Source organism: Lepidothrix coronata, unplaced genomic scaffold, assembly GCF_001604755.1.
Source record: "Lepidothrix coronata isolate B3197 unplaced genomic scaffold, Lepidothrix_coronata-1.0 Scaffold0, whole genome shotgun sequence".
Classification (NCBI taxonomy): Eukaryota; Metazoa; Chordata; class Aves; order Passeriformes; family Pipridae; genus Lepidothrix; species Lepidothrix coronata.
In genome coordinates this window covers 8431871-8447462 of record NW_016690180.1, presented here as the reverse complement: position 1 = coordinate 8447462, position 15592 = coordinate 8431871, and the positions used below count along the sequence as shown (strand labels likewise).

At 36.1% G+C, this 15592-nt stretch overlaps 1 protein-coding gene across 2 annotated transcripts in view; it reads right to left on the bottom strand.

The window, feature by feature from the left end:
• Positions 1 to 7915: 7915 nt before the first annotated feature.
• Positions 7916 to 15592, bottom strand: part of GABRA2 (gamma-aminobutyric acid type A receptor alpha2 subunit) — a 63133-nt gene continuing 55456 nt past the window's right edge. The window contains exon 10 of one of the 2 annotated variants that reach the window (XM_017805408.1): positions 7916 to 14964. In XM_017805408.1, coding sequence (XP_017660897.1) covers positions 14656 to 14964 — 309 coding nt within the window. In that variant the 3' untranslated portion in view covers positions 7916 to 14655. The remainder of the gene's footprint in view (positions 14965 to 15592) is intronic. The other variant, XM_017805414.1, reaches the window with a different exon arrangement.

The window sequence follows — 15592 nt, the reverse complement described above, 5'->3', positions numbered from 1 at the left end:
CAACAAGAGCTCCCTGTCAAGTATGAAGTCTAATCCACTACAGCCACCTCTTCCAAAATCTCTGTGGCATGGCTTTCAAATAAAAAGCACATCTAAGAATTAATCTTCTGGGGAAGAAAAAGGTATAGAAGAGCAACTCGCAAAACAGAGACATGTTTTTTCATTAATTTTAAAGAATCTGCATTTCTCCTTCTTCATGCAGCCCTGTGTCAGACCGAAACATGCCCAGGTGAGAGCTAGACCTCTGCAGCATCAGCTGCACGGAGGGAGAAATTAAATCAAGGGTCCATTTATTCAGAGATTTCATGAGGATATGAGTTGCCGTAGGAAATAGCAATAACTTTTCCTAAATACGTGAATACTTACTATAAATTATTGACAAATAATACAGGTACTGATATTCACATTCTGTTGCATTGTGTGTGAGATAACTTCGAGTTACTCCCTAATTATCTAACTAATGGCAACTACCTAGACTGAATTTCTGGTTTGCAAAGAGGGAAACAGTCCAAGAAATGAAAATATATACCTGTGTCCCAGGTAAAATTTACAAAAATCCAAGTGCCTGTTAAATATTTTTATGCTTTAAAGAGTCACATGAACAGGTAGGATAGAAAACTTAAACAGGTTTTCTTTTTTATTATTTTTCTAAATATCAAAGATGATTACTTTAAAAATAATCCTTATAGAATCAGTGATCTCTCTCAGTGATCTCTCTCATGGAAGACTTTTCTCACTTTGGCCACAGGTGCTTCCTATGAATGAGAAACTTTGTTTTCATGCTTGTGTATACGTGGTTTGTGCTATCTCCATTTTTAACCCTAATTTAACATTTTACTGAAATTATCATGTTTCTGGCTTGGCAGGAAACATGACTGTTGTGCTTTTTGATGAACTGCTTTTTAATACAGATGTATCAATAAATCATGTTCCTTTATGTAGTCAGATTTTCTGAAATGATAAAAGAAAATTATGAGCATCCATTCTTTAAAGGTATGTCAGGCTATAATGCAGTTTGGATCAGAAACAAAAAAATTTTCTAAGATTTTTTGTTTAAAATGCATTCCAAATATTTAAACATACAAATAATATACCAACTTTCTAAGCAATTTTTTTGTAATTTGCTATGAAAATAGTGTGAGTCATTATCCTGAAGTATTCTTCTTGGATTATTTCTCTCCTTTGAATTACTTCCCAGTTAAAGTAATTATTTTCTTAGATGCTTTGCATATTTTCATTTTCTTTGATTCTCTATGGTACTGTGTCTTACAACATATGTGGTTTCCATAGCTTTTTGCTCTTTCAATTAAACTTTTTTTTTGGGGGGAGGGGGGAGGTAGAGGAAGGGAATTCACTGAGATATCATTTCAAACAAACACCCAGGTTATTTTATGGCCTTAATATTTCTTTCCATTTTAATAGCTTTTATGCAAAATGGAAAAATATAAGCAATAATGGTCCTTGAATGTTGGATAATGCCTTCAGGCTTAACTGTCAGCATTGTTCCTGGATTAGGTAGATTGAAAACAATTCTTGGCATAAGTCCTATGAAAAAATTCATTGTCTTTCCTGCAATAAGGCCACTCTGTGGACTACTGCAATGGGAAAACAGAACAACGGCCTCACTCTCACTGCATGGCATCCTTCTTCCTTTGGGGCTGCAGTTAAGCTTACAAAAGAGCTGGTCAGATAGCAGAGGGACAACCATGGACCTTCCATTCCTGCAGCTGCACCGTGAGAGGGTGATCGTCAGAACTCTATGTAGAGAAGACCTGCCCTCACAGCCCACCTGGGCAAGAAAGTGCTTTGCGAGGAGCTCCATTATTTTAAATGGAATTACTTGGGGAGAGTAACTACCATATGGGCAAGAGAGCAAATCAGACCTGAAATGAGTACCAAAGGGGTTTGCCTCAACAGAATCCTGTTCTGTGTTTGAGTCACTACAAGTTTCACTCAAATATAAGTGTAGCTCCTGCCTTCCCCTGGGGAGTGCTCTGGCCGAGGCTGCCAGAGAGTGAAATTGACAGGGAGCCTCTGAAATTCACCAGGCTGGGAATAGGGCCCACCCCAGCCTCCTTCAGCTGTAACCTGGGAGGGCTTGCTCTGCATTTCAAGCAGAGCTCTGAGCTAGTAAGGCACAAGTTGAAGGTCTAGTACTTTCAATAATGGTTGATTTGATCTTTTTCCTGAATGAAATTTAACATGTAGACAATTACAAATGGGAACATCGCATAGATTAAAAATTCAAGTGCTCGCCAGGTCAAAATTGCCTACTTGCCCGCTCCAGCCTTCTTGGTTGTTTGCAGTATAATGCTGTAATTAATTCCAAAATCAAATGCTATGATTTTCCTCAGGGAATAGACCGGAAGCAGACTTGTATCATCTGAATGGTAATTCCTTCTAATACAGGTATATAATTCTGATATGCAGTGACCTATTACCCCACTGAAAAAAATCTTCAGAGACTGTAATCAGTAAACGAACTTGCAAATTAAACCATTAGTCATTGTGAATATTGTATCTATCATCTATTAATTAGAGATTCAAAACTTATAAGATTGCTTTGCCATTGATCAAGATAAGTTCTGATGGAGACATGAATACTCTGAATGGTAGTATTCAATCTATGATTGCATCTCATAGCACAATGAAAAAATTAATCATTACTGAAAAATGTAATTGAATGCAAGGATATAATAGTCAATTGATACTTGAGCAGGTGTAAGGGATTCAGGAATAATTACTACTGTGAGAAATGAAATGCCAACATACATAAAAAAATAAATGTCAGAAGTAATTCTTGTATGTGGAAAGAGAATAGTTTAATCATTTTTATTAAAAAAAAATCAGTCAATAGAACCAGGTAGAAACTCTAAACAGAAAAGAACAAGATCTGCAATGGGAGCTAGTGAGGGAAGTCAAGCTGAGATCGTCTTGTCATAACCCAAATACACTGCTGTATCACTCATAGCAGATTCTCTTTTAATTGTGGTTATTCCTTTAGCTTTGATGATCACTATTTCATCAATAGTGAAATAATTAAAACAATATGGATATGTGCATCATGCTCAAAGGTCTTGAAAGTTTTGCCATTATTATAACTTAGCAACAAAGCAACCGCACTTTGGACATAAATACTTAGGCTTTAGCAACCAGTGTGATGTGTGAGTAGTGAAAAAGGCAATAATTTCAAGTAGTCAGCTCTTTATGGCATTGTGATTAGCTCAGAATAAATAGAAATAATCTGTTTACCATTAATTCTCTACAAAACTGAATGGACAATTTGAAAATTTTCATTGTGAAAATGGAGGATGGGTAGCAGGGAAAACATTGATTCAGTTGCAGGATCTTAACGTTAAAAGGACTATTTCATGCAGTTGTAGACTCATAGACATAAGACATCAAAGTATAGTAAGAGGTCCAATCATGCAATAGAGAAGAAACAACTAAAGACATGAAACATGGGAAAAACCTTTCCACACATTGGCTTTTCTATGCTAGACCAACACCAAAACAAGATGTAGCAAAATGAGGTGTAGCTTCAATTCTAGCTTGTGTCCTACCGCAGGAAACAGTCCTTATTAGAGGGCAGAGTTTTTATCATTAATAAGAGCTATAGCTTTACAACTTTGCAAGGTACTTTTAAATATCCATCCTTGCCTTACAACCTGCAAAACTTAGTTCTGTTTGATTCATAATAGTGCAGCACTGCATAAATCTGTTTGCTCTTATTTTACGATTTCCTCTTTCCCATATCCAAATAACTATAGTTAAAAATAAGTATTTGTAGCCTAGTAGAGGAAACAAACCCTCTTCCTTGCTCAAATTACTTAAATTGTCTTATTTGGAGTACCAATTAAATGATTAACTGATTTTTCCACAACACTCTAAAACGACACTTCTCAGAAGTGATCTGTTGAGTCAGATTGTCTGCAGATTCAGGGAGTGCTGTATCTTTTGATGTTGGGCATAATTCAGAGTCTTTCTTTGTAACTGTAAGGAATAGAAACTGTTGCTCAAAGGCAAAATGAGATATCAGCATACAAGGTAAGAAACAGGGCAATAGTGATGGGCTGTCTACTGTGCTGACTGTTGTGGGAATGCAAGACATACAGCTAATTTTTCTTAATCTCCTTAATATAGGAAAAAAGTACCTGTAGAATTAATAAAAATCCTAGCAACCCAAACAGTAAGGTTCTCCTACATGCTGGTAATGCTGGAAAAGTTACACTCCTTCATGCTGCACTTTTACATGTAATGTCCCACACATAAATTGCCCCCAGAGTTCAGTGGATCTGCTGACAAAAGGGAAGTTACTCCTCCCTCTAGATGGATATGGGCTATGGAGTTTAGACAGCCAACTCTGCTTTTCTGGCTGACTAATCAAGTAGGCTATGGGAGCATGCCACTGAATATGAAGAGAACTCAGTTAATAAGGAAAGTGGTGACAGGCAGGAAAGATGCCTCCTGTGAAAAATATCATAAAAGTTTGACATTTACAAGAAGTTTAAATTACAAACAAAAGTATATGCTAGTAAGAAGTTGGAGGACAAACTTGGGATCCAAAAGTAGCTTCAAAATGAATCAGGCCAGGATTTCATCCAGGGATTTGAACATCAACAGATCAGGCAAAGCTCAAAGATGCGAGTTCACAACTATGCTAAGCTCTTCCCTCACCTCTGGATATTCGTTCCCATTCCTTCCATTTGGCTAGCACTTGCTTTCTGTGTCAGCTCAACTGTTCAAATTCTGGAGCTTATACAGCTCTAAGTAAGTAAATAAATAAATAAGTCAGCATTTAGCATCACTAGTAGTGTTTCAACATTTTATACTATTATATTTACTAAAGTAGGAAAGTTCCTCACCTTCACTCGAGCCAACAGTTTGGCTCAAGAGACATTAGCTATTCTGCTCTAGCTACTTTAAAATATGATCCAAGCAACAGTTTTTAGTGATTCACAAATTATAACACAAATATAGTTGCCATTAAACTGTGGCTTAGACCCATAGCTTATGCAGAACATTTCTCTAATGCATGGTTCATTAATATCAGGTGGAATCCTGTTTTTTGCCTTGTTTCCTCCTCTAAGGATCCTAAACAACATTATCTCATGGTCAGTGAGTGCACCCAAGGTTTGCACATTCCCAACCAGTCAATCCTTGTTTGTAAGTATGAGCTGCAGCACTGTGCCACCCCTTCTTGACTTCATGACCTGTGCCAGGAAGTTGTCATCAATGCACTTCAGAAGCCTCCTATATTTGCCCAGGGTTTTCCCCAATATTTTGTTTGGGTTTTTTTAGTGCTGTCTCTTAGTCTGAGGTGTGAAGGTACTCCCACCACTGGTAAATGGCAGGGTTACCATATGGATCTAGTCTTCGATATTACCACTACTACCTGATCATTACTATTACTAGACACTTGTTCTAGCATATTAATGCTGTCAGAATTCTTTTTTAAAAAATATAAACATTGACCATTGTACACAGCCTACAGTAAAAACAGTTGAACTCAACCTATAAGACAAGGTGAAGCATGGTTTGACTCTAAACTCCCATCACTGTCATTTCTGCAAACACTAATCTGTTTAGTGTCAGGTAGCTGTGATAAAAAGGAGTAATAGAAAGGACTTTTGGAGGAAAACGTGTTTCATCAGAAAGGTTTAAGACAAAAAGCCCAGCCAAAACTTGAAAGCATTTTCACTGCCAATTCTTACTAACTCCAATATTAACAACTCACCTGGGGGGAAGGGAGAGGAGTGCAACAGTTAAATATGTTGCTCTTCACAAAACAGTAATCTTCACAAACCTTTGTCACATTCTTGGCATTTGCCACTCATGTCCAACATTAGCAAAAAATGATGCTAGTATTCGGAAAATTGAAGCGACATTGAATTCCTTCCTCTTTAATAATTTATACCAGGGTCTTAAAAGATCTGCAAAGAACTTGAAAGCAGAGTTGCTTTTCAATATTTAAAATGTTATGAATATTTATTTTTCACTTTTACTGTGACTCCTATTCCCCACAAATGCAAAGGACAACTGTTCAAAATGTTTTCCATGCTGGATCTAGTTAAATGCTTCTCTTCTCCCATATGATTTGTCAACTCTGCAAATATTACTCAGGCCACCTGATTCCTTCATATCTGTACATAAGCATACTGTTAAAAATAAATCCTTATTCATCACAGTCTGATTTTTGGATTAAAAGTTTCCTGAAAAATATTTACTACTTTATAGACCATTTTCTGCATTGCTCTTAATCCCTCAGCATTCCATAAATTGCCATGGGACACCTTCCACTAGATCGGGTTACTCAAAGCCCCATCCAACCTGGCCTTGAGTACTTCCAGGAATGGGGCACCCACAACTTCTCTGGGCAGCATGTGCCAGTTCCTCACCACCCCCAGAGTAAAGAATTTCTTCCTAATACCTAATTTAAATCTCTTGTCTTTTAGTGTAAAACCAATACCCTTTGTCCTATCACTACCTGCCCATGTGAAAAGTCCCTCTCCCTCTCTTTAATAAGCCCCTTTTAAGTACCAGAAGGCTACAATGAGGTCTCCCTGAAGCCTTCTCTTCTCCAGGCTGAACAACCCAGTTCTCACAGCCTGTCTTTTTTGGAGAGGTGCTCCAGCCCTGTGATCATCTTTGGGGCCCTCCTCTGGACCCACTCTAGCTGCTCCATCTCTTTCTTGTGCTGAGGACCACAAATCTGGATGTAGTTTCATGAGGGCAGAGCAGAGGGAGATAATCACTTCCCTCGACCTGCTGACCATTCCTTTTTTGATGAAGCCCAGGATATTGTTGGTCTTATGGGACTATGAGTGCACCTTGATGGGTCATGTCCAGTTTTCATCCACTAGAATCCCTAAGTGCTTCTCTGCAGGGCTGCTCTCAACAACTTCTTCTCCCAGTCTGGACTCATGTCTGGCATTGCCCCAATCCAGGTGCAGCACCTTGCACTTGGACCTGATGAACCTCATGAGGTTCCCATGGGCCCACTTCTCAAGTTTGTCCAGGTTCCCCTGGATGGCATCCCTTCCTTCTGTTGTGTCACTTGCAATGCTCAGTTTCATGTCACCTGCAAACTTGCTGAGGTTGCACTGGATCTCACTGTCTGTGTCATTGCTAAGGATATTGAAGAGCACCAATCCCAAGACAGATCCCTGAGGGACATCACTTGTTACTGGTCTCTGCCTGAACATTGAGCCATTGACCACAACTCTCTGGCTGTGTCCATCGAGCCAATTCCTTACCCACCATATATAGTCCACCCTTCAAACTCACGTCTCTCAAATTTAGAGATAAGGATGCAATGTTCTTCATCTTCCATGAAGAACATTTATGTATTTCTCATGAGAAGACAGAACTTTCCAGGAAAAGAAAGGGCCATCCCTGCAATATTTATAGCTTTTGCACTGAAAGACTCAGAACTCAGAACATTCATTTCAAAACAAATACCAAAACTAAACCACACCCTACTAACAGTGTAGTCATTTGGTTGTTTCCAAGTAAGCTTTGTTACTTCATCTACTCCCACTGATGAATCAAGGTGTCCAGTAGGAGGTTTCTTGTGTTTCACATCGACTGGTGGTTAGTGTATACCCAGCAGCAATAATATGTTTTATAGCCTTCTGAAAACACGAAACAATGGCATGTGAATATGAATACGAGGGCAATCTCATTATATAAATAGGAAACCTGTTAAACTCTCATCAAGACAAGGAATATTTTTTCCAATATATTGTTAGCTTCCTTTGGGAAATTCTGTCTTTAATAAAAAAGCACCTTCATAGAGGCTGTAATGGGTTGCTTAAAAGCAAGCAAATGAAAAACCCACACAGAAGTCCTATGAGAAAAGCCATGAAGGGAATTTTTGCTGTCAAAGCATTAAAAACAAAAATACAAAATGTGCTATATTTAAATTAACTTTAATAAGAAGTACAAAAAGATAATGTTAAGCAATATTTTGCATGTGGTTAATAAATATTCTTCAACAGCAAGCAGTGACACATTCAAACATAAATCCAGTTATTTCTTTTACATTTTAGAAAAGTAACAATTTTCCCAGTTAAAACAAGGTCACAAATTACAGAATATTATTATCCTCTTTAATTATTTATAACTATGAAACCTACTAAATAAGTGAACTGTCACCCAGAAGATTTTGTATGATGTTCATGTTCAAAGTTAAGTATACTTACATTTATCATGCAGTTTCTTACTGTGCATATTTGATTGGTGTTTAATTTTCTTTAAAATTATTGGTTTCATTCTTCCTGTTTCCTTATTTCTTGTTAGTATACTGGAAGCATTTATTTTCCAAGTCCTATACATTTTCATGCCTAAGTGACTCACTAAAGTAGATTTGTCATACAATGAATAAATGCTTTCTGACTCCAGCCCAGCTGAGAAGTTGCTAACCATGTCTGAATCAGACTCCACTGTATTTTTACTATTTTTTTAATAAAGTATAAAAAGATTTAGTGTAATCATGTCCATTAAAATTAAAGTGCCTTCAAATGTTTCCTAATAAAGTGACTATTTGGAGGGGAGAGGGTGTAGGGGTGCTGTTTAGGAACTGATTTTTTAACAGTTTATAGATACGGTGCATATGTATTCTAATAGATGTAAAGTACTACATTGCATTCCGTGCTAATGCTAAGCTACAGTAGCCTACAAACTGATAAATTCAGCCAAAATGAACACCTAATAAAGAATATCAAAATCAGTTTATCAAAGTAATATCTTGTTTCATTCTCTATTTCCATTCATCCTCAACAGCATAGTTAGATGGATAAAGTACTGGAAAACAAATACAACACTTCAACCTGTTGAAGCTTGAGCTTGCCTCTTTTAATATCAGATGAATGAAACCACTCATTGCAACCATTAAAAACCTTGAATGCATAAAGACATATACCAGAACCCCTGACTGAGTGAAGTATTCACAACATTATGAAAAGAATTAAAATTTAAAAGCAAAATAGAATTTTTAATAAAAATATAATCATATGTATTTATGTAGACTTCAATACTAGAGGAAGAGTATCTTGCATATTTCAAAACATCCTCCAAATTCCTTTTTGTTAGTGTTATCACCTAATCCTAACTCATAGCTCTTTGTAAACATTCTTAAAGGGCATTAATATATACCAGAAATAGAAAAGACATCAAGTCCTGTATTTCAGTATGGTTGACTCTTCTTTTAATGGTTTATTTTCATGGATTAAAGAACTGCTAAGCTCTATCCAAAGGAGCATCCAGGTGTACTGTTAGGCGTACTCCTCTTCTGTAAAAATTCTTACTGACTTCATTGATGTAGATGAATATCCTGAGGATTTGAATCAGTTTTGTTTTAAATTCAGCACAAATTTTGCCCTGATCTCTGTCAGAGATGACAAGCCCTCAAAGTTTAGCCTCTTCCAGTGAGATGTAATCACAGACTCCAAAATACAAGTTAAACAATTCACCTAGAGATGTGAATCTCAAAAATTAAGTGGTTTAAAGTAGAGGAAAACAAACATTTTATGTGATGAAGATCTGCCATTCATTGAAACAAAGTTTTGATCCTTTAACTTCTACTACTAAAGGTCTAAAGTGATGAAGTCCCTCATGGATTCTCAGATGGTTCTAATTAACAATTGGATTCAGCGTATAATTAAAAGTTCTGGTTGCTAGGGAGTTTGGGTTATCTGCAGAAATGAGGTGGAGAAGGTCTCCTTGACTAAAAAGAAAAAAATATCAAGACATTAAAGGGATATAACAAAGTTATATTGCACACTATGAGCATTCTAGAAGGTGGTACACTGTGACTGGGAGGAGGTGGAAGGAATCCTAACACTCCTTTATAAAGAACCATTCTCTTTACTCGAGGCTGAAGCATTAGCTGAATTTCATATAAATTCACATAATTACTTTAGTGTTTTAATGTCTGGAAGACAAAACCTTTATATGTGACATCAAATTTTACCACACTCAGAGATTATATTTCAATGTGTTTGGACATTTGGACATTTATCTTATGTGGTTTTTAAATGAAGGTATTTGACCTACTGGGTTTATTTTAAAATGTTTTCTTCCTCTACTTTAAGACTCATTGCATTGCTTTATAAATTTTAGCATTGTGTGTCTACACATAATTGGGCACAGACTGATGATAGCTTCATATCCACACCGAAATAATCTTCTGTGCATATTTGTTAGGAATGGAAATGTTCAGCAGCATAGACCATCTATTTTGTGAAAGGCCAAGGCAAAACTTCTGTACTACTAAACTTGCAGAATAGGAATGAGAGATATGGAGAATGGATGCTGACTGTCTGAGTTTAAGTGAAAGTCACACCTTTTAAGAAAACAAAATGTAGAAGTAACAAAGTTTTGTTTCATTTCTGAAGCTTCTTTTCTCCCTCTATCCTAGATATCCCAAATGGCAGGAGGTACACAACACTGCATGGACTGTTTTCATAAAGCAGCCAGTAGAAACCTCTCACTTTCAAAGGCACAAGTCATGTCCCTCAAGTTCAGCAGAGTTACACAAGAAGTATTTCAATTTCATATGCTCTAAGAGTTACTTTCTTACAAGTCACATATGGCAGTGAAGGCTCAGAACTGAAGCTGAAATAAAAACACCATTAATTCCTCAACAGCTTCTTCCTCAGTTACCTCACAATCCACTGACATGGTAACAAAGCTTTTTCTCTTTACTCCTTTCCTCCCTTGTGCTTCTGGTTGATTTCATACAGACACTTTATGGTCACCCCACTTTTGAAAAGTCTCACCACCTATAACAACAGGGAAGGGAAGGTGATTCCGTAAGGCTCCTGTTTGGTGTCTAAATGCTCTTTCCTGTGACTATAGAGGCAAATTAGCTCCTTAATTTAGAATAATATTCAGTGGTATGAGTAGTCTCCCAAACTAAAGCTTATATCTCAAAACACCTACCATAATAATTTTTTTAAAAGATGCTCAACACTGCAGCAGTTACAAGTTGAATTAGCCCAGATATGGAAGGTAAAGGTAATTTCATTGGCTACAGTACAGTTGAGAAGTTTGGAAGCCACTCTTTTAAAAGCAATCTGTCATGAAGTGTCCAGCAGACAACTCTGGCTGATAAACACTGCTGATATCCACAGTTTTCATGCTGATTTGTGAATTACTGTTAAATTAACTGACCACATGCATTCAAAAGTCTGTGCCCTAGTACAACATTGAAAACCGATTTCATAAACCTCATTCAGAACTAGTGTAATTCCAATATAAGTTTACAACAGTGTAAGAAAATCTTTGTATTTATTGTATTAATTTCTTAAGTCATATAAAATATGACACCCTGACCCAAAAGTAATGGGAAAAATAAATAAGATTAATATGTCAACCAAAAAATTCACTGATAGATTCCATGTGCAAGTCTGAGAGAGAGAAGTGACCTGCATTTTCTCACTTATTCTCTCTCCCTACTCGAATGAAATGAAACTTCTGGGTATTTGCATTTAACTTTGTGACATCAGCTGTAAAATCCTAGACACAGATTCTATACTGCTAAATGAAAAGAAGGCCTAACTGTGACATTCCTTGCACAGTGCTTCCATTCACTTAAATTCACATTTAAATTCACTAATCTAGTTGATAGTCTTTTAGATTTGCAAGTTACGTGTACTCAGTTTGCCCACTGTAAATATTTCTGTAGTGAAACAATAAAGCAGACTGCTTCTTCCCACAGAAGGAGTTTGCTTTAATGTAGACCAACTGAACTAAATGTAAAAGTGAAGCTTTTCTGGAGCATACCCACTTAAAAGCCTTGCTGATGCCCACAATAACTGCATGTAAATATTTAAAATTTATTCTTTTTCACTGAGTGAATTTATATAGTTTGCCTACTTTTCTATATAAATGTGCAATAAATGTATCTTTAGCATCTGATAAACACCTGTTTTTTTGACCGACTGACTCTAAGCATAACACAAGCATAGAGAAAAGGGTCAGTCAATGAAAAAATAGTTGTACCCAATAAAAGCAGTAGTAGGAGAGCTGACTAACTTTAGACATCGTCGGCTTCTTGTGCAAACTGAAGATACACTTTTTGCATGCAGCTCAGAATTATCCAGATGTTATTTTCCAGAGAAGAAATCTTGCTAGAGAAGACTTGTACTGTCAAAAACCTTTGAGGGGTCCCATTCTCGGATAAGGATGCAAAATCCTTCCTTATCAGGTAATTCAACATGACTCTGAGCACACTTATATTTGGTGTGGGGAGTGTTCTGACTATACAGTGTCGTGCATGGAGAAATACACAACATCACGTCAACACTGGGAAGCCTTTGAGTACCTGGGACGTAGCCAAGGGTGAAACACAAACCTCTGTTTCTCATACGCCTGTCCAGTGAGGTTTGGAGAATTCCTAGATCTTGATGTGAACAGAAGGTATGAACTCCCAGTAGGTCACAGGAGGGAGACCTCAGTCACAGAAAACATAATTGAGCAAGAGCAGTTTAGCACGGGCCTCCATTGAACTATACAGTCAGAGCCCTTTGCCAAAAAGAGAGTTAAAAGTGAAGGGATTTTTCTATAGTCCTAATATTTACAATTATTTGTACATATGTACATATTTATATACTTATTCATACCTGGACAATGTGATGTTGAAGGGATAATTTATAATTTACAAATGAAACATTTTAAAAATGTATAGTTATACCATGAAAAAACCTTTTTTTATTGCTTGCCTTCCAGCCTTATGCTTATAATCACACTATTGCACACATCTCCCTGTTACATGGAAGATCTACATTTACATATAAATATATATGAAAATAAGGATATTTTTATTCTAATGTTCTGAGTAAAGTGCTCATTTTTTAGCTACTGTTGATGAGAAAGGTTTAGACTGACAGTTTACTTAGAGGGAATTCAAGGGATACACACCTTGTCCATGCTTTTCCCTTTCATTTATAACCTATGAAGTGTCTTTATTTTACTGATGTCATCTCTGTCTTAACTATTAATTCTATTCATAATATGCATTTGTGACCTTGGCGTGTATACTGTCACACAAAATACAAAACAGAATCACATCAAAAGCAAAGAAAAAGCAAGAAAATAAAACAGCAAAAGAAAGCAGTGTTTCTCTTTGTTGTTTTTAGCACATTTCCATGACTTAAGATACTCTTTTATTTGATTTTAGAAATATTTGTACAACTTTTTTTTTAAACTCTGAACATATCTATGTTATGCACTATACTCAAGTACTGTACAAAACTGCAATAAATGACACTATACGACTACAAATGTCTCTACTAGAAGACATCATCATAAAGGTGTATCTTTTTTTAAAGGTCAACTAATAACTGCTAATGTATGTGTGAATCAAAATATTTTGATTGGCCAAGTATACTAAAATCTAAATACAGTACACAATTATTTCTTATGCTATGATTTACCAGGCCTTTAGGGGCATAAAGAATCTTTGCAAAGGCTCAGATGAAAAACAATTTTACTGATAGTATTAAATGTTCTTATAAAATTGCCAGTGGCAGCTCCAATTTTGTTATATCTGTGTATATGAAATACAGTTGATACCTACTGATGATGCATGACCTTTTATTAAAAAAATAACATTCAAATCTTAGCAAAATCATTTCTAGTATACAAAGTTGTTGTAAAGTTATGTCAGCGAAATGTAAAGTTGCAATTTACAAAAGCAGCAGTAAATTTTATTATATGAACTTAAATCATGGTTCTCATTTCCCTTGAAAACAGTGCTTCCTGGGACAAACACAGGTAAATATTTTAATGGCAGGCTTTAAGAAAATATTAGGCAAGGAAATAAAGTATATTATATTACTGATATACTTAACCCTGAAAAATTTCTGAGTGCGTTTATGAATCTGATAATATCCAATTAAGAACAAAATCAATAAGCAAAAAAAATTCCTTGCTGAACCAGACAACCCGGTTTAGCAATATCAAATAAATAAAGCAGTGAAAAGAATAAATCTCACTAGCAGAAGTTGGTTGATATTGGAAATTTGATTAGCACTTTTCCCTGAACTCAATTAGATGAATTTATTAACAACTTCAAAGAGGACAGAAGTAAGAAACTTGTGGCTTTTGCCATATAGTAGTCTTTCCTACCTCTTCAGTCTAACTAGTATCCAGAATATTTGTGAAGAGTAGAACTGTATGACCTCTGTACTCTGTTATGTACATGGGTACTGCTATTGTATCAAACAATTACACCTTTTTAAAAAAAATCACTTTTTTAAATGACATTTTCTTTCATTAAAGTAGAATTAGTTACTTTATAGAAAAATATTTTAACTTTAAATTAAAAAAATACTGTTCCTAAATAATTATGTAGGATCATATCTTCATTTCATTGTATGGAGAGAATATAACTCTGTATATTTGAATGCTAGTTTAACCGAAGTCCCCTGGGTTTAACTTTTAAAGAGCTGGCTGTATTTGCCATGGGTGCTATCTGTTTACAGACCCATGAATTAACACTGTGTGCCTCCTTTGGAGATACACAGACAAGACATTTATATACACACTGTACATAATGGTTCACAGATTAGCAGTTATTAGTCAGACTGTACATAGCAAACAACCTATCTGATTAGAATGATGCGTTAAGTCCTCAGTGCAATTCAGCTTCTAGGTTGATGGCGCAAAGCCAAGTAAGACAGGCTCCCTGTTTAAATATGTAGCCCAATACACTAAATTAAAAGTACCAAATAATACTGGAAACACTATTCTAGACATTCTGTCAATTTTGCTAACACTGTTGAATGTCTTCTTTGCTTCTTGTGGCTTCGCTTCTGGTTTTGCCTTGTTGGGTTCTGCAGTTGTAGCACTCTTGGAGATGGTTGGTAGCACTGAGTCCTTGGTAATATTTGGAGCATAGTTGGCAACAGCTACTGCATAGGCATTGTTTTTCTTAATGACAGACGCTTTTTCTTTTTTCTATTGGGAGACAGCATGAAGTTAAATATTTAATGTGTATTTGCCAGAATAGACTTAAGAAAACATAATTTCAAAAATAAAATAAACAAATGAGTATGTGTTCTGAGTATACTAATGACTATATTAAAATAAATACCAGGAATAACGTACTGATAAATTCAAATATTCCAGTCTATCCAAAAATAAAGTAGAGGTGACATAAAATTGCTTTTGCACCATCAAATTCCCTACTGAAGTTAAATGAGGAAGGGTCTATCACTGTGATTTTAAGGATAACTGGAAAAGAGTTGGACTTTCTCTAGTTGCTTTGTATCAGTCTCCTTACAATAGAATTGCAGTGATGAGAACAGAAATAAGAACCTAAAAAATAGCAGAAGATAAGAAAAATGGGACGGAATTTAAATAATTTAATAAAGCTCTGCAAAGAGAAATTTAAATCCTGCACCTGGGGAGAAATAACCCTGTGCACTAGCACAGGTTGGGGCTAATGGGCTGGAAAGCAGCTTTGCAGAGAAAGCCCAGGAGGTCCTGGTAGACATTAAGTCAAACACAAGCCAGCAATGAGCCCTTACAGACACAAAGGTCAACAGCCTCCTGGGCTGTGTTACAGAGAGCGTTGCCACCAGAC